Here is a 23,903-nt window from a genome sequence, read left to right as displayed (position 1 = left end):
TAAAGCCCAAATTCCCCATTTTGCTTCTGACCAGTCTAATAAAAACATATTTAACAACGGGGCTTTTAATCTTTCTTATTTTAAGTATCTTCTGAGAAAGAGTGATTTCCCCATCTCTTTGAGTCCATTTTTCAACTCCTACATTGCTAAAGACATTGCGATTTTATTCCTTGGGGTGCAATAGTGGGGTCGATTCAAAGGCAAAAACTAAATATTTGCTCAAGGTAGCCATGAGTGGTGTTTCCTTATTACTATGAAAACATTTGCTTCAGTTCTTTCTTACCAACAAATTTAATCAATGGAATGGCCTCTGCACCCTTTGTTAACAGGAGGTCCAAGTTACCCCATTGTTTTATAAAGGAAACCTGAGGATTATGTAAAATAACAATGCATCATTGAGTCATTGAGAAAAAACACAAACACTTGAGTGATTTCCTGTGGGATTACTTTAAAGTCTGAAGCAAGCCTTGCATTCTGGTGATGACATGACTGAAATCTCATAGTTCAGTTGCCAGTGCAGTTTTGAAACAAAAGAGTATTTGGCCACAACAAGGTTCTTGTGCCACGTCTTTGAATTGCACTTCTGAGCACACTACAGTCTTTGTGGGAAGAGGTCTTAGATGTTTGCCTGGGATGTGATTTGGAAGTAGGCTCTGTTTTTAGCTCTCTCTTCCTCATTCGTGAAAAACAGGGATTTTCTCACATGTAGACTTTCAGAGTGTCTTTCATGGACCCAAAGTGCACTATGGTAGGGGCTTGGAAGATAACGTCCAGTCCATGTCAATGGCTTTATCTGGGCTCTTAGTTTCAAAGATTTAGATTGTTTCAGGTATATTCCATATAGATCATGATCTATTAATTAGATTTTTTGGTGTACGCTTAGGAGGAAGCCCAACTCCATCCTTACCTGCTTAATGGAAGGAGGCTTCCAAAGCTGATAAAGATGTGTAATATATTCTACTTGTGTTCTCTGAAATCCCTGTTCCAATCAGCCAAGACTTCATTTCTCTTGTACATGACCTACTATTTCTTATTTTCTTTTATCTTTTCCCTTCTGTTTTAATTTTCTGTGTTTTATAGTTGTATAATGTGCCAGAAGATATTGATGTTATACTTTAATTTGGAGGGGAAAAAGCAAGCAGAGAAAAAAGTGCATTTTAAAAAATCCCCAAGCAGAAGGCATGTCACATGGGAAGCTTGAGGCAGAAAACAGAGTGAAGTGAAAATTTTAATTTTTGTGGTAAATGCTTTTGATAGCAAGGATCTGTGAAAAAGCCGCATAATAACTCACCTCTAGGGAATCTTGCATCACTGGGTGGTGCATTCAGTAGCTGCTATTTCATATTTTATTGAGCATTACGAATTTTCAAATATTTTCCAAACCTATTTTGCTGTTTCAGTCATTTCTCAAGTTGAAAAGAACATCCCCCACGAATCGGCAAAACTCAGAATATAAAGGTTATTTTAACCTCTCGATGTGTTTTGTGTTTCCATGCAGCAAAAAGGCTGTAGCAGCCAGAGTGTTCTAGGCACGGCTATCTCTTAAAACCAATTAGATGTCAAAGTTGAAAACCGCACATCTGTTTCCAGGGATACAAAAAAGAATCTGTGCGCCTGTGTTTAATTTATAATTTGAAGAAATCTGTTGTACCATGCCCCGTACTCCTCAAGGAGTTTCATTATAACAAGTGCCATTGAAAGAATGCAGTTGTTAATGCAGAGCTGATTTAGTACATTCGACTGGTGCTCCTGCAACTGCCACATGTGGTCAGAATTGCACAGTTCAGCTTCCATCTTTATTCAAGATAGATATGAAGAATGAATTCTATAATTAATAATAGAATGCTAGACAGTATGCGAGACAGTTATATTATTGATGACTGTCGGTTGTATTCCCAGGCGGTTTCATATTTTATTCAATGCGATTCCAGGATAGCATTTTTTTAATACATTTTAATGTTGTCTCATTTCATCGCAGCAAGAGGTCAGGAACGTACTCAAGATCACTTTTGTAATAATTAATCACAGGACGTGGTGTGCCACACAGCTGTCACTCAGCTGTATGAGAAAAAATACTTGATATACCAATATATCAAAGTGTGAGGCCTTTCATATGATGTGCTGGCCAAGCAAAAAAACATGTCAACTTCAAAACATTGAACCAACTTTGGATAACTACCATGTTATTAGAAGTTGTTCGCCATGGTTTTAAGTAGCAGAACGCTTCATTTACATTGAAAAGGAATGAATTATTTAAGTGCATAACAGCAGTTTTAAAAAGAAAATGAAATAAGAAGGAAATAAAGCATGTATATGCCGTCTATGACGTTCCAATTTTTGTAAGAGACTTTGGCAGTAATAAGACTTGCTCATGTCTGAAAGGACATAGAGTGTGCTGTTGCATAGTAATAACATCATGCCAGAGCATCAGAGTTAGGATAAAAGGATATCTTAAAACAAAGTTATTAACATAGACAGCAGCCCCAATCATAGACAAGACATGAATTATGTATTTTGCCTTCAAAAGTAACTGTCAATACTTAAAAGCATTCGAAAATTCTAAAACCATATGGTCCACATAATATGTGGCACACATTTCTGTGCATGTCCTCTTGTAGTAATTACTTGGCATCATACTACAATGTTTTTACAAGCTTGCAAATATTTGTAACAGGACTTTTTGGCTAGCATTATACCACAGCATTACACCCCTTCCTTCTCATCCATGGTTAGGCAGTGTCAGTCAGCCTGGTCTGACAGAGGTTCTCGAAGCTTCCAGAACATTCTCAGATATGCGTGTGTCTTTTCCTCTGTGTCACCCATGGCGTCTCTTCCCAGTTATTTATTCGTCCTGCATCAGTATGGCCAACCTGTAGTCCTTTGTGGCCTTTCGTTGGCACTTTTTATGCTAAAAGTCATGTACCCCTGCCAAAATATAAAGGAAGATGAGCAACAGTGCTCCGGTACTCCGGTACATCAACGTCACCACTGTAGTCACCATCTTATTCGCTATGAAGACATCAATATGTTTATTCGTGTATGGTACTTTAGTCTCATCACTTCTTCCTTAAGATTACTGCACTCCATAACTGTAAAGGTATATCTCTTGTGCTCCATTTCATAATAGAAAGCTATACATTACTGTCTTTTCTGTCAGATTATTTTGTCATTTGGCGCATTTGTGCAGATTTGCACTTTTTTAGCACTTTTAAAGCGCTTTTTTCCTTATCCATAGGACAGAGGACGAGCATGTACATTAATGTTGATCCTCCTGTATATATGAAGTTGTTCCTTAATTGTATTATATAAAAATGAATTCAGGTGAATGTCATGTTCTGCTCAAAACCGTAACGTTTTCTTGAAAATTGTGTGTGGTAGTTAGTGCATTTACTTTTCTTACTTAAACAACAAATGTATAAATCTGAAAAAGTTAAGCACAGACCTATAATAAGCTCATATCTGGATTTATTGTGGCATATATATGACTTTTAAGTCTGGAAACTGCTTTGGGTTGAGTGGCCAGATTTTCCCAGGCCTTCTGAATTCCCTTGCTGTCACAAGCAGACATATTTTCCTAAGACAATATGGTTAATTCCATACAAGGGAATCTAACTTATTTTGCTCAGACATTAATTATGAACTTCCCTATAGAAATGGTTCCTCTGAACCCTTGCTCTAAAAACTAGGGAAAAAACACAACTAATGTCAGGACCTAAAATAACGATTGCAGTGATATCCTGTTTTTGCAGGATGTACAAATGTGTTTTCAATTAGTTGTGGTCACTTGAATGCGGCCATGTCCGTTCTCCATTGTTACTGTCGATTAGAGCTGCTAAGCTGCTATTTTCGTCTCACAGTCCCACGTGCCAAGAGATGAGTAATTAAAATATGGCACTGCAATTAACATTGTATTAGCAAAGTCGTTAAACCCGCTTTGTCAGCTATTGTAAATCCTGCTCTTGATAAGCACTTCAGAATTAGATAAGCAGAACCACAGTTGTTTTCCTTGTCAGAACTGCATCATGTGGCTTTTGTAGCCAAGTGGTCTGAAAACTTTGAATCATCAGAACAAACTCACATGTAGCTACACTCATCATAGCTTCTGAAAGTCCTGAAATTTTGTGATAATCAAAGATGGGAGATGAGCAATTGCTCACTGTTATCATGTTTAGGAATTAGGGGATTTCGGTTTCTCCTATCGCGTAAAAAGTGCTGTGAGATATTTAATTCCTACTTGCACAGAGAACAAAAGAATCATTACAGACAAGACGAGGACATTCAGCCTATCTAACCCATTTGGGTTTTAATAGCTATTATCCAACTGTTTAGTGAAAGAAGGCAGAGTATCGACCTCAACAACATGGCTGTGAAACAGTGATAAGTTAGATAAACTAAGCCCATAATTAGCTGAATTAGGTCATGAAGACTTCAGATATCTTCAAAACCTGAGGACTTGGCCATTCTCAGGATCAAAAGAGTGGAACAGTTGTAACCTTTACATACTGTACAATTGCTAAATTCAAAATCCTGCCAGCTCATTTCAGTAGAGTTACATATCTATTTAGGCAGAGCTGCATTACTCTGAGATGAAAGGGTTATTTCCATTTTGGGGGTGCAGCTGTAAAGTTTCTGCATTGTTTAAAGTGCATCGATGCTTGCATTTTAAATGAAAACAGATTCATGAATTGGTTTGTCTTTTACAAAGACTAGCTTGCAACGTGTCCCACAGTTTCTTTTGCTTGGATTGTGTGTAACATATTTTTGTGCCAAGATCTGAACAGTTCTCTAAATCTCGTCAAAGGCAACCAGATGGTATTTAAATTTATATCACATATGAGAATTCCTTTTTCATGATCAGCTTTTTTTGCTTTTGAAAACGTACAGAATATTTCAGCGTGGTCCCAGGAGTTCCCTATTGTTCCTTTAGCCCACACACACAGATGGGTGGCCTTTTTTTCCCACACATAAACATGAAGAAGATAGCTGAAACTGTGGGGCTTTCTTTTTTTTTCTGGGAATTTATTAGATGTCTGCCAGTGCAATTATTAGAAAGGTAAACAATGAACTTAGAATTCATTTTCCAAAGCTGGAAAAAAAACCTTTAATTACAACATGGTAAAATGTGATGGCATGTCTGCTGTACTGCTCATAGACTATTTCAGATTAATGCAGTCTGAAACTTAGAAACTTTAATTAGACAGCTCATAAAGTGTCATCTATTAAACTGACAAAGGATGATTGTGTGATAGTGATGAACTCATTTAACTGAACCTATATATGAAGTCATTTGTAATGTAATTGCACACCAGGCTTAACAAGCTGTCCACCAAGCTGAGAATAACTCATTTTGTTTCTGCTTCTTCTTGTTCATTTGTCTTTGTAATAACATACTTCCAACATCTGTTGTACTGTGGGTAGACCTTTTTGGTTGTTTCAGTGTATTTATTTGTGACAGAGTGTCACATCTGTTAGCAGAACTGGGTTTCCTTTGGCTGTGAAAATGTTCACATTGGGTTCTCGACTCATCTGTTAGAAAGTTGTGTAAACATAGACGTTGGAAAGTTGCAAAGTTCTGTTACAAAAGCCTTGCCCTCATTAAGCTACAGAAACCTTTCATGCAGTGATATTTTAGAAAAAATAACTTCCTAACTTTATAAAAGCTGTCTGTTCAAGGTGCAGATCATTCCTTCTGCAGCTGAAAAGAGACCTCACCACACATACTTTTAACCTCTTGTAAGTTTGTTTAAGATTCTGAATAACCTGTAACTCCCCAAAAACCCTGTTCGCTCTTCTACATGATATATCAACAAACTATCCGTCTTCCATGGTTTTGGCTCACTCGCTAATTACATTGACTGAAATGCATGTACCCATGGTCATTCATGTCTTTCAGTACTATCAGTCACATTTGTAGTGTGAGAAGCTTTCAGTTTTAATAACTGTTTGCTTTTTCAAACCTATATTTAAGAAGATGCAAAAATATTTCACTACAGTTCCTTCAAACGTGCCATATGCTTTCTCATTATATTATATAATTTCCTGCTTTGTTACCTTCCTGTTAACAGTTTTCTTTTCACTTTCTACTACACTGGCCAAGTAAAACATGGTACAACACATTATTCATGTAGAGCACTGTGTTTTGAGCTGGTTCCTAAAACACTGGTAGATGAGCGCTAACTAGCATATTTTAAGGGATCTTTAAGGATATAGGGGGCTGTAAGGAATTTATTCCCAGGGAATTCCAGTAGGTAATCCCAGTAGAATATTTTTTGTTGATTTCTTACTGTATTCAATGTGCCTTATCTATGGCACAACACAGTATACTCAATTTAAAGCTCCAAAATTGTTTTATTTACATCTAGACTTCTGTGTACATTTTAAACCGAACAAACAAGTGTATTAACTCATGATTTTTGAACAACCTGTGCACATCAATATTTCAAACGTGCGCAAAACTTCAGTCGGAAAAGTATTGGCAGAATTACATGCCTTTGGTAATTAACAAGAACATAAGACAGGATACAGACAAGAGGTGACTATAAGCAAGAATTCAAATAATGATTATAGGGGAATCTGAGGATCTTATCCAGTCAGTTATTGAAAGAAGCTGGGGTATTAGTTTCAATGGTGTGGCTTGGATGCTTTCTCATTATACTGTTTAATTTCCAGCTTCCGTGCAACAATTTAAAAACTTCTTGCATTACATTTACAAAATCACAGTTCTGAAATGAAAAGGCAAACACCTGTAACCACCTTTAACCTGGAAGTTATAAACACTTTATTACTATAGTCTAACTGTAAAAAAGGGCTCATGTAAACTGCATGAATGGAAATAGCATGTTCTGCCTTTATCTCACTTCATACATTTTCTATATTTTACATTAAAAGATCATTTAAAGAAACATATTTACTTTATAAGATAGGGATCTGAAGAGTGCTTTCTTGTACTGCTGCTATAAATTTAATGAGAGTTTTTGGTCTGAAAAGTATCCTATCCAATAATACAGTATAACTCAGTAGTGCCTGGCATGCTGACAAATACAGCCATACTAGCTATGAATATTTATGCTTCTTATAAGAAAAACACACTCTGCACTAACACCCTTCTAAAATAAAACATTTACAAAGTATAGAATATGTTACATACAGTAACTCCTCAAAACATCTAAAAGGCCAATCAAAAAAAGCTACTTATAATGTACCGTTAATGTGTCTAGAATCTTGCAAAAAATGTTGTAAAACAGTAAATTACAAAATAGTTAATAACAGAAAGCAAAAGGCACAGAGTAGTAGGCAGACTTCTTGAATGAAAAGAAGTTTGAGGTTGCAGGGTCTCTTGCATGACTATAATGGAATTCTCCAGATGGACACATAGATACGTTGGGCAATAACATAAAGTCCCAGGCAGGCCATTAACAAAAGTAACAAAGAAAAGGTTACATATCACTACTGTGTGGGAGCAAAAAGTGGAATATTTTTATAAGATCAGTGTTAAAATGTTACTATTAACATATGAAGCACAATAGCTAGGCACACTGAGATCATCTGAGAGGTCCCTTCTGTGTTTTCCAAGTGTAGAGCACAAAGGAAAAGAGAGGCTGTTATATTTTACTGTAGTGTTCAATAACTTTGACTCACTGCAATTTTAATAGAGAAGCAACCTGACTGGCAGTCTTTAAATTAAGACTTTAGACACATTTTTGCAAAACATAATTAATGTGTTTTTGTGGCTTTAAATGGTGGTAATAAGTGTGATTCTCTGCATTTTAAATATCCTTTTCTCTGTAAACCATTTTGAGTTGACTTTACCTGAAACGTATATAACATATACTTACATTTTTTATCATAGTTTTGTACAAGTGGTTTACAAAGGATCTTGACCCTTCTTAACCCCAAGATTCAAGAGCGTTTTTGTCTATTTAGCAATCTTTTGTGGCTGTTTTGTGTCATTATCTTTTTCCCAGTTCTGTCCTTGTTTGGGAATTTCATTAATTTTGTTAATGTTTTAATTAACACTTGGGCCATTACTAGGACTACAGTTGCTAACCTCAGTCGAGATTCACTTGGGCTATATTAGGGGTGTCAATTAGTATTCTAGGTAATCAAATATTATTAGATTGTCCCCAGACCTTGAAGGCTGGTTAAAACAACTGTTTGAACCTATTACTGTACATAACCTCAAGATATGGTCTGTATTCCTTTTACTTTGTATAAAATTACCTTTTGGTTTTCCTTATGGTATTTATTGGTAGTCAGTAAACCTTGTTTACTTTTAGATCTGTTAGAAAGCAGACTATGAACAACACATTCAAGAAATACCCCCAAATTAAAGCAGCTTACTCGTCACACGTTGCTACACAGATACAACTCTCACATTGCAATTCAGGTATTATGCACAAAGGCACTTGTTATGTGAATGCCCCGTACATTGCAATGGATGGTGGTTGTGAAAGCATTATGGAAACAGATTTGTTAGGTTTGAACATGAACCGCTTCTTTGCGAACCCTGAGAATGAACGATCACTATCCAAAATCAGTGAGGAGGAGTGGTTAGAGTCTTCAACTCAAAACTGGAAGGTTGTGGATTCAGCTCCCTGGTAGGGGTTCTGCAGTTGTACCCTTGAGCGAAGAACTTCGCTTAGATTGCTTCAGTAAAATGCCAAACTCTATAAATGGATACAAATGTGTGTCGCTTTCAATAAAAGTATTTGTCAAATAAATTAGAAATGATTTTGGAGCATGCTGGGAGCTAAACGTCTGTATGTAAGTAAATGCTTTATGCTTTTCAGTCCTTGTCCTAGTTCAGTGTTGAGCAGAATGACTTGCACGGTTGCGTGATGTAAGCAAATGTTTCTTAGAATCCGTGTCCAGACAGTTGTCTGTGTTTGCAAATTCTTCCCTGATTCCTTTCCTTGCCAAAAGATATTATCTCTAATATTGAAAGAATCTCTCTGAAATGTTTGTTCACAGAACTTCAGACTGTGGGCCACATTTGGGAGGCTTTGACTAAGGAAAAAAGTTTCATTATTTTTATTTAAAAAGCTTAAGCCTATTTTTGTCAGAGCTAGGGATATACTAATTGACATTTTATCAACTGTATACCTTGGCTCCAGCTAATTTTATTCTATATACAAAGTTACTTAATTCTGGTCCTGGTACCTGCTGATTTTCGTTCCATCCCCCCTTAAATAGATAATTGAAGCCTCACTTGATCTAGAAGTTTCTTTAATTGATTATTTGCAATTTGTTTCTAGTCACAAGTTTTGGATCGGATTTCATTGACAAAATACAATGGTTAACGCTCCATCATGTCTAAGAGCTGGGAAGAAACTGTTCAAATTAATCTTATTATTGAGTCTTGAAGGGTTTGATTGTGTACCTGAAGGCTTAGCTGGGGCAAAAGCCTAAAGGTGTGAACCACTGTTGGAAATTATGGATGAACTAATTTTTCAGAAATTTTGAAATTCTTAATTTAATGACACACATGTGTTGGAGGGTGCACTGCAGGCATATCGTGTTGAAGAAAACTCTTCACTCAGGTTAGGTGTGGTTCTTATTTATAGTCCTTTATTTCATGCGCATAGAGAGGATACAGTCATACAGATATGAGAGCAGCCTCTGACCACGATGTCAAAGGCAGCGGTTTTTATATAGTTAGTTCTTATAATAATAATAATAATTGCTTACACTTATATAGCGCTTTTTCTGGACACTCCACTCAAAGCGCTTTACAGGTAATGGGGACTCCCCTCCACCACCACCAATGTGCAGCATCCACCTGGATGCTGCTTCTTGTTAGCATAGCTCATTTTATATTTCCATATTGGGAGTTGTTTTTCTCAAACAAATACTTCTTTGTAACTGACCATGTTATTCTTAAGAAGTAAACATTCACCTTTTATTTGGTGAAAGGAAGTATACAACTAGAAGGTGTGAAATTTAGCTAAAAATTCTGTGGTTATAGCATTAGCATCAAAAAGATCAAATAATGTGCCTGCAGTTTATTCTTTCTTACTGTTGTTGTTTGCAAAGACGATAAAAAAGGTACATATAAAAAAATGTACCTTCTTCCTCAATCGGTAGTTAAAATTGTGAGGTCAGCTGGAAGTACAATTGTTATCTTGTTCAAAGAACATCTCTTCTCCTGCTAGTTGCCTTCTCAGAGCACTGAATGTTGCTGAAGAATGATATCTTTCCTTTATAAAGGGGACCCTTCTGTTTTTATCCACAGCAAAACAAGCCCAAGCCTTCACATGACAAACTCTTTGAGTTTTGCTGCAGGCACAAAAAAATAGTCTGACAGCCTCTTTCCTGGCTGCCTTCTCACACACGGTTTCCCTTCTCTGTGCCACTCTCCTTTATTTTGCTCTTTTCCCAGCCATATTTATGGTTTTGTTCTACTTCAGGACATTTTTGACGGTGTGCTGACAGTTGTTTTTGACCTTTCGTCTTCATACCAGTCTGGTCCTCCTAAATGTCCCCCTTATTTCCACTGGTGCAGCAGTTTCTCACTTTTCTTCTGGTCTGATCTGTAATGGGGCTTCTGCCATGTTTACAGATACTGCTTACAGATATTAACAGAAAATAGCTATATAAATGCAAATAATTGCGTCAGCTAGTTGATTATTTATTAATAATATTAATGTCAGTACCAATTGGTTATTCAATACTTGGAATACACTTAAGTACATCATTTGGTGGGAGTGTACAAATTAAACTTTTACTATTGTTTTTGTCATGATTTTATACTATGAATGTCAGTTTTGTTCAGGTCCTCGTTTATGGTTTTATTGCATTATGCTAAATTGGTGCCACAATCAAATTCCTTTACTATCTCCCTGTTGCAGACAGCCTGTTTAAGTCAACACCATCTGCTTGCACATAAGCATTGTTTATTGGGGCTTCACAAGTGGTTCCACCGTAAAGCAGGTCACCCAATTACAAGCTGCGGCCTTTGATTGCAGGTTTGATCCTGCATCATGTTAATAGCCTACTGTGACCTGGATGTCCCAAGTGGTGACTCACAGTTGGATGGGCACTGCCAAGCATAGGGTAGGATCAGTTGTCAGGATTCACTCATTTCGCCAGTTCCACCCCTGCACCAATGGTATCATATGCCCATGCACAGGCATATCATACCATTGGTGAGGCATGTGCCTCTCCTCCAATCAAAACAGAACCTCCAGTAGCAGGTAGTATTGTGTGTGATGTATTAATATCTGTCTTTGCATTCTCCCGGGGTTTGTAGCTGGGAGTCTAGATACACAGAACTGGCTCTTCCAAATCAGATGGGTATAACAAAATGTAACTGGCAATTTTACATTTTAGGCAAAAGAGTTGTGTTTTCTGCCCTAGGAGCTATTTTGAACGATCACATTTTATGTAGTAACATGTTTAAAAAATTATGTGCAGCTGCAAGACAACATTCGGGCCAAGTTGAAATGAAGAATTAGAACCAAAGAGACAAGAAAAAATTATATAAGAAAGGCAACTGGCCAGAAGAGAAATTCTTGTGGAAAATGGAAAGCAATATCAAATTTCTAACTTGCGCTGCAAAAAATAGAAAACCAAAGTGCTTTGAAATCTAAATATTTGTGGGTTAAAGACATCTGACAGAGGGGAAATATTTGATGAATTACGCTATTGAACTTTGTTAAAAGTTCACAAAGAGCTTGAAGTATGTGCAATTTTTTACACTGATGTGCATGAACATTACCAAAATGAAATTTCCTTAGAAATATGATGAGGTTCTATCGATTTTTTTATTGAACAATGCATTGCAGCAAGGTATTAAACTGAAATTGGGGAATTAAAGAATTCCTTCACAATTCTAAGAATAAAGCCTGAATAAAACCTACATCACACTTATCAAAAATCTGCGTTAGATTGTAACATTATTTTAAAATGTTTTGCTATTATTTTTATTGACAATATTAATATTGTTGATAAAAATAATTGTGTCCCCTAAAAAATTACAAGGGATTTTACTAGTTTGTTATTTCATTGAACATTGTTTTGAGACCCGCAAGTTCTCTCTAGATAAGCAGGTCATGTAAGTACCTAACAGTTTTTTCAGTAATTCATCCTGCTTTATATTGATGTTTAATGTCATTATTGTAGTTTCTCTATATATTCCCATGGTATAAAACATTGACAGTGATAATTCCTTGCATTTATTTATCGCTTTTCCTCCCAAAGGATCTGTAAATCCATACAGCATCTTGCTGTGGCACATTAGGTTTTTCCAGGGGCATTTGGGACTTTTAATTAGATAACAACTTTGTAGATGATGTGTGCTCTTTTCTCTTCATGTGCTAAAATATTCTCCCTCCCTGACTTGCTCTTATTTATAGGTAGACCTTGGTTTCCTGCGCTTTGTCTCGGCCATTGGAACACAAGGAGCGATCTCCAAGGAAACCAAAAAGGTCTACTATGTGAAAGCTTACAAAGTGGACGTGAGCTCCAATGGAGAGGACTGGATCACTCTAAAGGAAGGCTCAAAGCAGAAGGTATGAATAAACCTGCTTCTTATCCCTTTAAATATTAGGTGAAAAACAAAGTTAATTCAGAGTATTACCTCAATAAGCTAAGGCAAGAGTGACCTTTGCGCATTATCAATATTAAACAAGCAAAACAATCCTTGAGGCTGTTCTGAAAATTACATAAAAATCAAAAATTAAACTAAGCAAATACAATGTTTTGGATTATATTTGGGCATGATGATTTATTAGAAGCAAAATCACTTTCTAAAGAGCTGGTCCATGTAATAGCTGCTGATATAGCAGTTCAGGCTCCCATGTGAAACGGAAGAGGTTTTTAATAGCTGTTGCCAAGTGGAACATTGCACTGACATTTGAAGAGCTGATGGCCTCTTCTTTTACTTTATCATACAAGTGAAAACTATTGCCCAGGGAACAGAATGACAAGACTTCTGCTTTAGATGGACTAATGGTTCAGTCTGCGAATATTTTAGTGCAATATTTCATCATGGATTACATCTCTTGTACTACATGCGTTAAGGCGTTTCGGAAACCTAATGGCCTTTCAGTTGGGGCAGGAGACTTTTAGATAGAAAGGTCAGTGGATGATTCCAGAGCTGGATGAGTCATCTTGAAAATCAAAACTTGCTTCGTCTTGACTTACAGATGGTCAGATTCTTTAATAGTAGGGAAAAACAGGTTTCCACTGCAAGCAGCATTTGTAATCCCATCAGAAACACTTCTACAAAAATATTTTAAAATATCCCTCTTTGGTATGTGGAGTCCATTACGTCAAGTAAAGTGCTTTTAGCCACTTTTCAAGACGACTGAGGATTTACATGGAAGTGAAATAAGTACAGAGCCCAGGAGTACAATATGTTCTCTTGGTCTCGAGACATTGCTCAAAATATAAAATATAAGTAAAGAAAAAATCTGTTACTGGATGAGCTTATAAACACATTTGGTGACAAGAGGAAGTTATTGAATATTAAAGCATGACGTTGGTGATAACCCCATCTCTCAATTTTGTTGGTATTGTAGAAGTGCCTGCCTTGGTTTTCATAAGTACATTAAGAGAAAATGTATCTAACAATTGCAGAACATTATTTACTCAAGATTAACTTCTCCTTTCCAGCTGAGAGCACATTATCTACATTTATTAATGAGTGAATTCGTGGGCTACAGGAGACTGTTTTCTAAAATCATCTACATTGTATGCCGGCCGAAAGGTGAAGGTATTTTGACAACCACTGAACTTGAATGAACAATCAGCCTTGAGTTCTTCAGGATGAATTTCACTGTGATGACCTAAAATCGCTGAAAGGTTTTATTGTGCTGAAACCTACAGAAGTATCCTGTTCAAATCATGATATAAACACTTCCTCTGTTTTGAGGAAGATGACCTAGATAAGTGAATGTCTTTTTTTTTTCTGGGACACAGCACGAAATAAGACTTCGGTCTCAGTGGTTGTCTTCCTTGTGAGTTCTTTAAATAAATATGATAAATAATTCATGCCTTTTGTTTCAAATACAGATTTTCCAAGGGAACACAAATCCAGCAGATGTTGCCAAGACGATGCTGCCAAAGCCAACACTGACGAGGTTCATTCGCATTAGGCCTGTGTCATGGGAGAATGGCATAGCCATGCGGTTTGAGGTGTACGGCTGTAAAATCTCAGGTTAGTTCAGACCCTCTTACATGATTTATGGAACTGTAAGCACTGTCCCACTGGGCAGCAGATGTGACAGTTCAGCCACTTGATCTCTGATTCTCGTCATCCTGTGTTCTCATCGTCGGCATGCATGGTTCTGTGCGGGTGGTGCTGTAATTATAAGATGATATATACTGTATTATGGAATCTATTACGATATGTTTTCCCAGTAATATTTGCAGTTGACAGAAACAAATCATATTCCATACATTAATATAATGTCCTTCGTGGCACTTCCCTGCTGTTCTCTTTTGGTGATTTGTGTTTTTGTTGGTAGTGCTTGTTGGGTTCATTGATGTGTTCTGCATTGTAGAATTAATAAGATGCAAGTGGGGTTTTTTTTCAAGCCTACTATTATTCTGTCTCAAAATTGCTGTCATTTCATCAGGCAAAGTAAGCCTTTCTAAGGCAGAGGTGCATTCTAAAGCAGTCTTTCACAGTGACTTTAGCTGTACTGTATAATGCGTGCCCTCTATATTTTCATCAGAAATCTGGACGGTTTCTAGCATAAATGTTGGTTATTGTTTTCGCTTCAAAGCAAAAAAAGATTGTCATATAGCCATACATCTGTCAGTGGGAGTATTCTTCTGCTGATAGCAGCGTTCTGCATTTTAAATGAATGGTGCATAAAGCTTATTACATATTAATGTTACCTGGTGTTTGGATGTACTTCATTCAAAATGAATAACATTAACAGCAGGCCCTGCTTTTAGTCTCAGTGAGTATTTCCCCCTGACTGACCTGGCACTACTAGATTTAGATTTATTTTCTTACATGTGGACAGCACATTTACAGACAAATGTACTTTGGCCATTTTGGCATTCTGCAGTTTTTATCCCATTATTAGCTTTTACTTTTAGATTAAATGTCTTGGCTCTCTTATGATTTTGAAAGTCCTTATTCGTTTTTCCGTAGTGCTTGTGTTTGCCAGGGTATTGGACGGAGCAATGAGGCAATTGAGATAGAAAGAGTAGAAACTTGATCTTCACTGTTTCGTACATCTTGTAGACCGAAGGAGCTCCAGGCTGTGATTAAGGAGCCAAAATACAAGCAGCCCAGTCTCAGTTTTTTCTTATAAGGCCAGGATAGCTGTGGCAAAGTCCTATTCAGTCCAAATGACGCTCAAAACCAAATCAAACCGCGGCGATAAAGAAAATATGCCATCTGGCATAAATGGGGTGGGTAGCAGAAGATGAGGGTCACAAGGAATGAAAAGAAACAGGTGGGTGGGGAGGGGGAAGGCTATAGAATTACTGTTTATGCAAGTGGTGTGGAAAGTCAAATTTGCAATAAAAATAGAAATCCATTTTAACACAAGTGGCAGCTGTTTTTTTTGGGGTGGAATGGGGTTTCAGAAATGTACAGTTCTTCAGAGAAATGACTAAATCCATCAGCCGCCTCTGATTCCTTGCTAACATACCTCACCCTACCTTTCTGCAGATCCTTACAATATTTCAGAAGGTGGAATAATTAAATCATTGTGTCTCTCTTGGTGGCAGTTCTGCTGCAAACTAGCGGCTGTGGCCTGACTTATCAAGCTCTACAGCAGAGTTTCATTAGTTACTTTATTATCCAAGTGTTAAAAAAATAACAGAGTCGTTATCGTCCTTCAAAGAAAATGAGCAGTTTTGTTAACTTGGTTTCCACACCATTGTGTCTTACAAAGGTCTTTCACAGATGCCAAGCCATTCTTCAGATATGTTCTTCAGAGCAGTTATTTGTAATATAAGTTCAAGTTTTCTTTTAAAGCAGTTTAAGAATTGCCAATAAATTACTTTCCAGACATCTAATAGATTTTGCTTACCAAACATAGAACTACAGTTTGACATCCCTCAAGTTCACTGAAGTTAGGCCTTTTTTTGTAGTTTTATGTTACCTGGAGTTAAAGGTTTTTTTTATTTTTTTGTTTGAAATAGCTAAAATTGTCCGTTACAATACAGAATTAGACACACACTCAAGAAGTGGAAGAGCTCTGTAATAGCATATTTGCAGACGAGACAGGCACTTGTGTTAAAGGCGAAAGTTGTGAATATTAAAACAGCTATAAATGTGGAATGAGAATGGATAAGAGACAAAGGGGATGCTGACAGAGATGAAAGGAAAAATGCACTTTAAATCAAAGAAAATGAGAAGCTTAATTAGATGCCTAGAGACAAACACCCTAGGCGGAAATTAGTATGCAAGAGGTCAGAAGACATTAATAGAGGCATCAAAGAGGAAGGATATCATTTTGCTTGTCTTATTTTCTGTCAGAATTACAGATAAGCAGAGGTGTCATTGATGGAGGAGAATGGGGTAGTTAAAATAAGGAACAAAACCACAGCCACAGAGGCTGTCTAATGTACCGGAGGATGAACTAGCTCCGCAGAAAGCTTTGTATTAAGCTAATTAAATTCACTCCCTACGTGGCCATTGTACAGAGAGCTGCGGCCTGACATTTTTAGATTTTGAATATGGAACACAGTAGGGCAGGAGTTTCTCTTCTAAGAATAGGACAGTGGTGATAAAATGACAGCTGGAGAGGACTTTCTGCATCCTAGAAGAGCACAGTGGGAAAATATGTGCAAACCTCAGTCTGTGCGACCAGACAGAGGCCTTTCCTCGGGCCTGGCTGGGTTACCTTCCCGACCACCTTCCAGATTTCACTCTGCAGGCCTCCTATGGAAGTGTGGCTTTCTTGAATTCCATTCATGTGGCGTATTTCTTTTCAGACATCTCCCTTATCCGTAGTACACTGGAGCTCTGGCCTCCAGTGGGTCAATGAAACTATGGTCTTAATCTTGTTGCTGATATTCACGCGCCCGGGAAACGACCCTCTAACGTCCGCGCTGTCGCCCCCTTGCAGAGTACCCTTGTTCGGGGATGCTGGGGATGGTGTCGGGTCTCATCACCGACGCCCAGATCACAGCCTCCTCCTACGTGGACCGGAACTGGGTGCCGGAGAACGTGCGCCTGCTGACGAGCCGCTCGGGCTGGGCTCTGCCATCGCTGCCCCAGCCATACACCAAGGAGTGGCTGCAGGTGGACCTGGGCGAGGAGAGGCTGGTGCGCGGCCTCGTTATCCAGGGGGGCAAACACCGGGAGAACAAGGTCTTCATGAGGAAGTTCAAGATCGGCTACAGCAACAATGGCTCAGACTGGAAGATGGTCATGGACGACAGTGGAAGCAAGCCAAAGGTGGGGCGAAGTGGGGCTAGCCTGTACCTTACAGAGCCACTCCAAGCCCTCCTCCTGCCAAGCCAGTCCAAAACAGCCTTGCATGCTATTCTTCACAACCATGTTTTAATAGGTACTGAATTAGCTCTCGGAACAACATACAGACAATAAAATCAGACTCATTTCACTATTTCCGCAGCGGATATTAACTACATCCTACGTATTTCCTTTGCAGTTTATTGAGCATACATGAAATCCTAGTTGACTGAAAATTGAGCAACAGTCATTATTCATTTACATTGTAACGTGCCTGTCGAGTTCTTCTTGATCTTATTTGTATGAAACGAGAAATTCCGACACAACCGTACCCCTGGTCACAAGCCTCAAGGCAGTTGTCACAGCAGAATGAGCATGTCTTTTATAAGGTAATTGACATCGCCCCTGAAAATAATGTGTGCAAACTGTTCGTGTGGGGAGCCACCATCATTTTTCTGACACGTTTGTAATGTCTGTTAATAATATCTAGTGCAGAATTTGCCAAACAAAAGGCATTAGTGATAAATAGTCATTTTAAACAGTACTCGCATGGTCATATGTATTGTGGTGTTCAGGCTGATGTACAGTAGCTCTCCTGTGGGAAAACAGGCCATTAGCTATTCCCAGCATAAAGTACTGTAGGTATACTTGCACTAATGGAAGAGTGTAGAAAAAAACAACTAATATAAGCTTCCTGTAGCTTTAGTCTGAGAGTCCTAAAATTAGTAAATGCAGTTTTTAACTACACACAAATTAATACTCCTTTCCAACCATTTTTATTTACACCAACATCTATAGTCCTCCAGAGGGTTCTACGCTCTTTTAAAAAAATATATATATAGTCCCCTCTTAAAGTCATTAGCCTTTGCTCATTTTTCTAAACAGGCAATATATTCCACCCGTACAGTCATTTTCACTTTTTCAGCGCCACGAGCTGCTCTAGAAGCTGAGAGAAACGTTTGACATCAATACAGATCTCAGATATATCTGTCAGCGTTGGTATGCTTTGAGTGTTCCGCACACATCCCAGGATGTACCGCTATACTATACTATACGCCCAATTACAAGAGCCCAGACAGGAAAATAAATCTATTCCAGATGTCTTGATATTTGATTTATGAAGAAGTGGAATCTAGATATCCATTTCGCTTTCCGTGTCTTTTTATAAGAGCCTTAAAAGAAATCTTCAAAGTGAGGAAAACATATTGCTGGGCTCCCAGCTATGCATTCACATACATTGGTTGATTATGTTTCCCATAATAAGCTCAGTAAGACTCTCATTTAATTACACTTGCCCAATTAAAATCTTAAGAAATTGTGCTTTATATATGAATCTTGCTCCCTTCTATATTACTTGGTTTCTCACATGTATTCTAATTCACTTTTTCTTATGTCTTCTAATATGTAAGATAATACATGCAGATATACATCAGTGTGGGTGTTGAAGGATCCTAACTTATCTTGTCGCACCCACCTTCTCTCTGTTTCAAAACAACGGTGTATCAGAGTTTGCGCTCCCAACACGTAGATCTTGAATCCTTTTTCGTTCTTTTTTCAGATTTTCGAAGGGAATTCGAACTATGACACCCCGGAGGTGCGGACTTTTGAGTCTCTTCGAACCCGGTTCCTGCGGGTCTACCCTGAGCGTGCAACAGCAGCTGGCCTGGGTCTGCGCCTGGAGCTCTTGGGCTGCGAGGTTGAAGGTAGGGCCTGACCTTTGCCCACAGCTTGGGACTCTCTTCTCTGTCTGCTGTGTTTTTTTCAAAACGATTCCTTCTGCTCTACCACAAACACGCGATTTCAGAAAGCTGGTGCTCAGTAAATAATACCTGATCCCTATTCCATACATTGAGCATGTGGCAATTGTATTAATGACTCATTGGACCTATTTTTTTTTTATAAAATAACTGGTGGGTTCTGTTGCGGAGGTTAAATGTTGCCGTACCACGGTGTTTGTATGATGTAGTGTAACATAGTTTTACATTAACGCAGTTACTTATGTCTGTAGGCGGAGACCAAGAATTGAAAGTAATGAGTTTTGAAAACCGAGTGAGCAGTCAAAGGGCAATCACAATAAGTCTTCAATCTGGATATAGTTAAGTGTGCACAAATCCAAACATTTTTCACTATCTTTGCTATGGCTCGTATCAAGGTAGTATTCATTGGAGAATGTATATGACCTTCCCATTCAGCACTGACTTATAGTGTTACCCAGAAATTAAGAGTAAGTTGTACAGCTCCAGTTTTATTTTTTGGAAAGATATGAGACGTTATTCACATTACATTATTCTTCAGGCTTGGTTGTCTGAAAAAAATATTTATAAAATATCTAGCCATTATGAAAGTGCTACAGTATCGACTATGTCATTTCATGTAAGACATACCATTGAAATGTAAAAAAGTAAGATTCATTCTGATTTCCTACATATCTCTCTATTGCACTACGATATGTTCACCCTACACAACCCTTTATTTTCCTGCAATAAAATGTATGTTTTCATTTAACAAAGAACGGGCTTGATATTCTACAGTTTTTTCACTTTATACGCCATTTGTAATTATATAAAAACCCTTCCCAAAATACAATGCACAACAGTACAGCCCTTTCAGACAGAAGCATAGAGATGAGATCACCCCAAACTGGAGCAGTGTCAGTTTTGCTGCAGGACTTTAGATCTGAATCAGCTAATATAGAACAGACAGCAGCACTATTCATACCAATGTTAGGCATGGAAATAAAACCTACGTCTACACAATCATGTGCCTTGCCCCCTTTATCTTTCTCAGATCTTTGATCCTGTATATGTGAAAAGTGCATTGGGGAAAAGGGGGGAATTGAGTAAAACTAATTTAGCACTTCATGGGCTTTTTAATACCTATCTGTTGGTGAAAACCCATCTTTCTTGCACAGGCCTTTTCTCTTTGTCACTTCTTAATAATTTTAATCAGTCCTTGATCTGAAAAAGCCGTTTTGAAAAGCATAGAACATGCTCAGGTCAGTGTAAGTAGGTTGATTTACGTATCAGATTTCTAAAAGGCTCTCAGCTTTTCTTGTGTAAGCCGATGAATCCCTAAGGGGTTCTGGCTTGATGATAATGCTTGTTTTTACTGTTAACGCTAACACAGTGACTTTAATGGGCAACCTATGTTAGCAGACATGAAGAATTAAACTCAAGCACACAAGTAAATCCATATGACTCCAGTGAACTCATTGGCTAATGGTTCAGTGTGACCTTTGGCCTGTTTGATAACACTGTCGGTAGTTCATCTCACTCACGTTTCTAGCAGTGAGTTACTTTTAGAGTTTAATCTTCCTCCCTAATTTTGTGAGCCTAACAAAAACCTACTTAGTATTAAAGCTGCTTATTAAAATCTTAAGTTAAATAAACACACTGAACAGCCTAGCAGACTCAACACTACTGGAAGGGCTTATGGGCAGGGTTTTTTTAAGACTTGAGGAGTTTGTTCTGCATCCTGAAGAAGTCCAGAAATATCCAGTAAAAGAGAATCAAACTGAAAATACAAAGATGGGAAGGCAAGACGCATAGAAAACCTGTTTCTGGTCAATGTGTTCATATTATAGTGTACGTCATATTTGCAGTCTGCAGTCGAAGCCAATTAAATAAGATGTCTTCTGTAGGTGTAACCACACAAAGATTTGTTTTTGCAGAACAAGTGCTCAGTGCATTTTATATCTTATGGGTGTTTTTTTGCACCTTTCTTTCAGCTCCCACTATTGCTCCTACCACAACGACCATGAGTCTCCCGGATGACTGTGAGGATGACCAGGCGAGCTGTTCCAGTGGCACAGGTGATGACTACGACGTGACAGGTGCTAATATCATACTCATTCCCCTGCCAGCCGGAGCCTCTCGGCCCTATTCCCCGTCTCAGCTGCTGCTCTGCTCAAGAATATCACAGTGTGGGCGCACCCTTAGTAGAGTTATCAGTCAGAACAAAAATTGGATCTCGGTGCCTCTGTTTCGCACTTGCATGTTGCCTGACTAGTACATAAACCTGCAATGTGTAGTCTGGGTCATTGAGATTGAGATTGACAGCAAGCCTGAGTGTGTTCTTATATTCCCAGCAGGAGGCAGTGTTATGCCAACAGTGGTGCCTACGGAAGTTGACACTGATGACATTCCAGGTGAGCAGATTATTATAAGAATCATCCTTAATGTTTCCTGGATTGTGATGTGTTCTGGCAGCAATGCTCTGCTACCGCAGAGTCTTCAATTGAATGGACAGCAGCCTTCGCTGAATTTTAATTAACTGAAGCTCCGGTAGGTGCATGAATCAATGCTCTGACCTTGGCTAATTGGTGAAGACAGGAGTCCATGTGCTGGGGAGTGCAGTGTTTCAGTGCTGTTTTGTTTATGACTGAAAGTTCAGGACTTGGCTGAAGTTCAGAAGCTGAATTGCCTTAAAACAGTATTTAAAATACAATACAGAAAATATGCAATATTAAAAGGTGCTCATCCCCCAGAATGATAAAATGTGCATTTTAACGTGAAAATGATTTTGTAACATTTAAGAAAAAATTGATATCCCACTCTACTTACCCTAAACATTTTTATGAATATATCTTCATTTTAGCTTTCACAATTTTAAAGATAGAAATCGTCCTTTTCTGCGGATTATGGGGGATTTTATATTTTTTTAAGTAAGAGCAGTCTGAAATATCTATTTCAATTTGTTCGCCTTGTAACACGGAGACTTTATTGGCATACCTAAGATACAGATCATTTTTCTGTTATATCTGCAGTCTAGAAGCCCTATTATTTTAAACAATTCAGTAGCCAGTTAGCCATTTCACATTTTTCCTTGGCATGCAATTGTAGCTTCCTGGGTGTCTTTAGGGGATGGAATTTGTGGAATGTGAGACCATTATGTTAACCATTTACCATTTTCTGCTTTAAAGTTTACTGTTCTGCTTATTTAAAAATGACTGTTTTTTTTAATACTTCAGCTGGTAGTGGTAGTTTAAATAAACAATACACAACAGTATTCCACTTTCTTCATAAACATTTTGTGCTTTCACTCAGTCAATATGGTTATTTTGGAAAACTTTTGATGTGCTCATTCTGACTATATTAAGTTTATATACTTTTTGGAAAGTTATGATGTTCTGAATACTTGCACTTGTTATTACAGTAGAAACATGTGCGCTGAGTCTAACAACTTCTAAGGGTGTTATTGGTGTTTAGTGTTAAAGATAAGAGGGCTTGCTGCTGTAAGCCTCTTTTAATTACATACCTCTGGTGGGGCTTTTGTTCAAAGATATGGATTTATTAATGTGTTTTGACTTCATTCTGTAAGAAATTTGTCCTGTAATCTCTTCCACTCCTTTTAATTTCGCTAGTCTTTTGTTGACTTTTTTTATTAGAATCTCTCGGCTTCGCATTTGAATCTCAGACACCAGAAAGCTCTCTGCTGCCATCTTGTGAACTGAAAGTAAACCATTCAATTGCTAACCACTGGTGGCCTAGGCCTGATAATCATTATCATTACTATTCTGTGATTGCAGATTTCCTGTGGTTCAACTGTGACTTTGGCTGGGCTCAGGAGTCCACATTTTGCACCTGGGTCCCTGAAAAAGAGGCAAATGTTGAGTGGCAGATACAGTCTGGTGGGACACCCACTCTTAATACGGGACCTAACCAGGACCATACTGGTGAGTTTCCTAACGGGAACACTGACACTGTATTTAACTGAGCAGAGGCATGAGGGGGGTGTCAGGTCTATGTTACTAACTGCAACACAGTGGCTGCACAGACCAAGGCGGCTTCTCATACTGTCATCATGATATAATGCACATCTGCTGTTGATCGTAGAGTGGTGCAAGGAGACCGCTCTTTATATGGCAAAGGCATTACTGTCTCTGTGAGCATTGTAAAGCTGTTAAATTCGGAACATTTGGTCTTTTTTCAGAGCACTGTCAAGTACTTTAGATTTTCAGTCCTCAGAGAAAGCCCTTGGCCTCGTACAAAACAAAAATAGAAATAAGAAAGGTTACCAACAAAGAGTCCACTGGGCCCTTCTCCTGCATTTGGGTGCTAGACGCAAATTGTCCCTCGGATTTTATGCAGTCGTCTCATGAAGGGTCCAGTAACATCAGATCCAATAATATGTCTGGCAGCTCATTCCAGACAGTCACTATCTATACGTTAACCCTTAATCTCCAATTGCACACTAATTGTACTTTATAAAACTAAAGCTTAATCGAATAGCATTTTAGTGTGTTACCCTGTACATAATCTGTGTTTTTATGTGTAACATGTCAAGCTTTGAGATAGCCGGGTGGCACAGGGGTTGGCGTGGCTGTCTTACAGGGCTGTGGCCCCGAGTTCAGTTCCTTAGTTGGCTTCTGGGAAGGTTGGCCCTTCCCAGAAGTGTCAGTGTTAGTGTCAGTGTGTGCGTTGTTGTGTCTGTGTGTGCGCCCTGCAATGGACTGGCGTCCCATCCAGGGTGTATCCTACCTTGCTCCCATTGCTTGCCGGGATAAGCTCCAGCTCCACCT

The 23,903-nt window shown here is 38.3% G+C and overlaps 1 protein-coding gene across 9 annotated transcripts in view; it reads left to right on the top strand.

Annotated features, from left to right (window-relative positions):
- Nucleotides 1-23,903, top strand: part of nrp1a (neuropilin 1a) — a 64,354-nt gene that overhangs the window by 33,390 nt on the left and 7,061 nt on the right. For 6 of the 9 annotated variants that reach the window (XM_088642901.1, XM_088642903.1, XM_088642902.1 and 3 more), the window contains 7 exons: nt 12,354-12,509; nt 14,014-14,158; nt 17,037-17,368; nt 18,942-19,086; nt 21,111-21,215; nt 21,471-21,530; nt 22,911-23,057. In XM_088642901.1, coding sequence (XP_088499027.1) covers nt 12,354-12,509; nt 14,014-14,158; nt 17,037-17,368; nt 18,942-19,086; nt 21,111-21,215; nt 21,471-21,530; nt 22,911-23,057 — 1,090 coding nt within the window. The remainder of the gene's footprint in view (nt 1-12,353; nt 12,510-14,013; nt 14,159-17,036; nt 17,369-18,941; nt 19,087-21,110; nt 21,216-21,470; nt 21,531-22,910; nt 23,058-23,903) is intronic. The other 3 variants (XM_088642909.1, XM_088642908.1, XM_088642907.1) reach the window with 3 other exon arrangements.

This window comes from Lepisosteus platostomus, chromosome 8, assembly GCF_059453375.1.
Source record: "Lepisosteus platostomus isolate fLepPlt1 chromosome 8, fLepPlt1.hap1, whole genome shotgun sequence".
NCBI lineage: Eukaryota > Metazoa > Chordata > Actinopteri > Semionotiformes > Lepisosteidae > Lepisosteus > Lepisosteus platostomus.
This window is presented reverse-complemented; position numbering and strand designations above follow the sequence as displayed.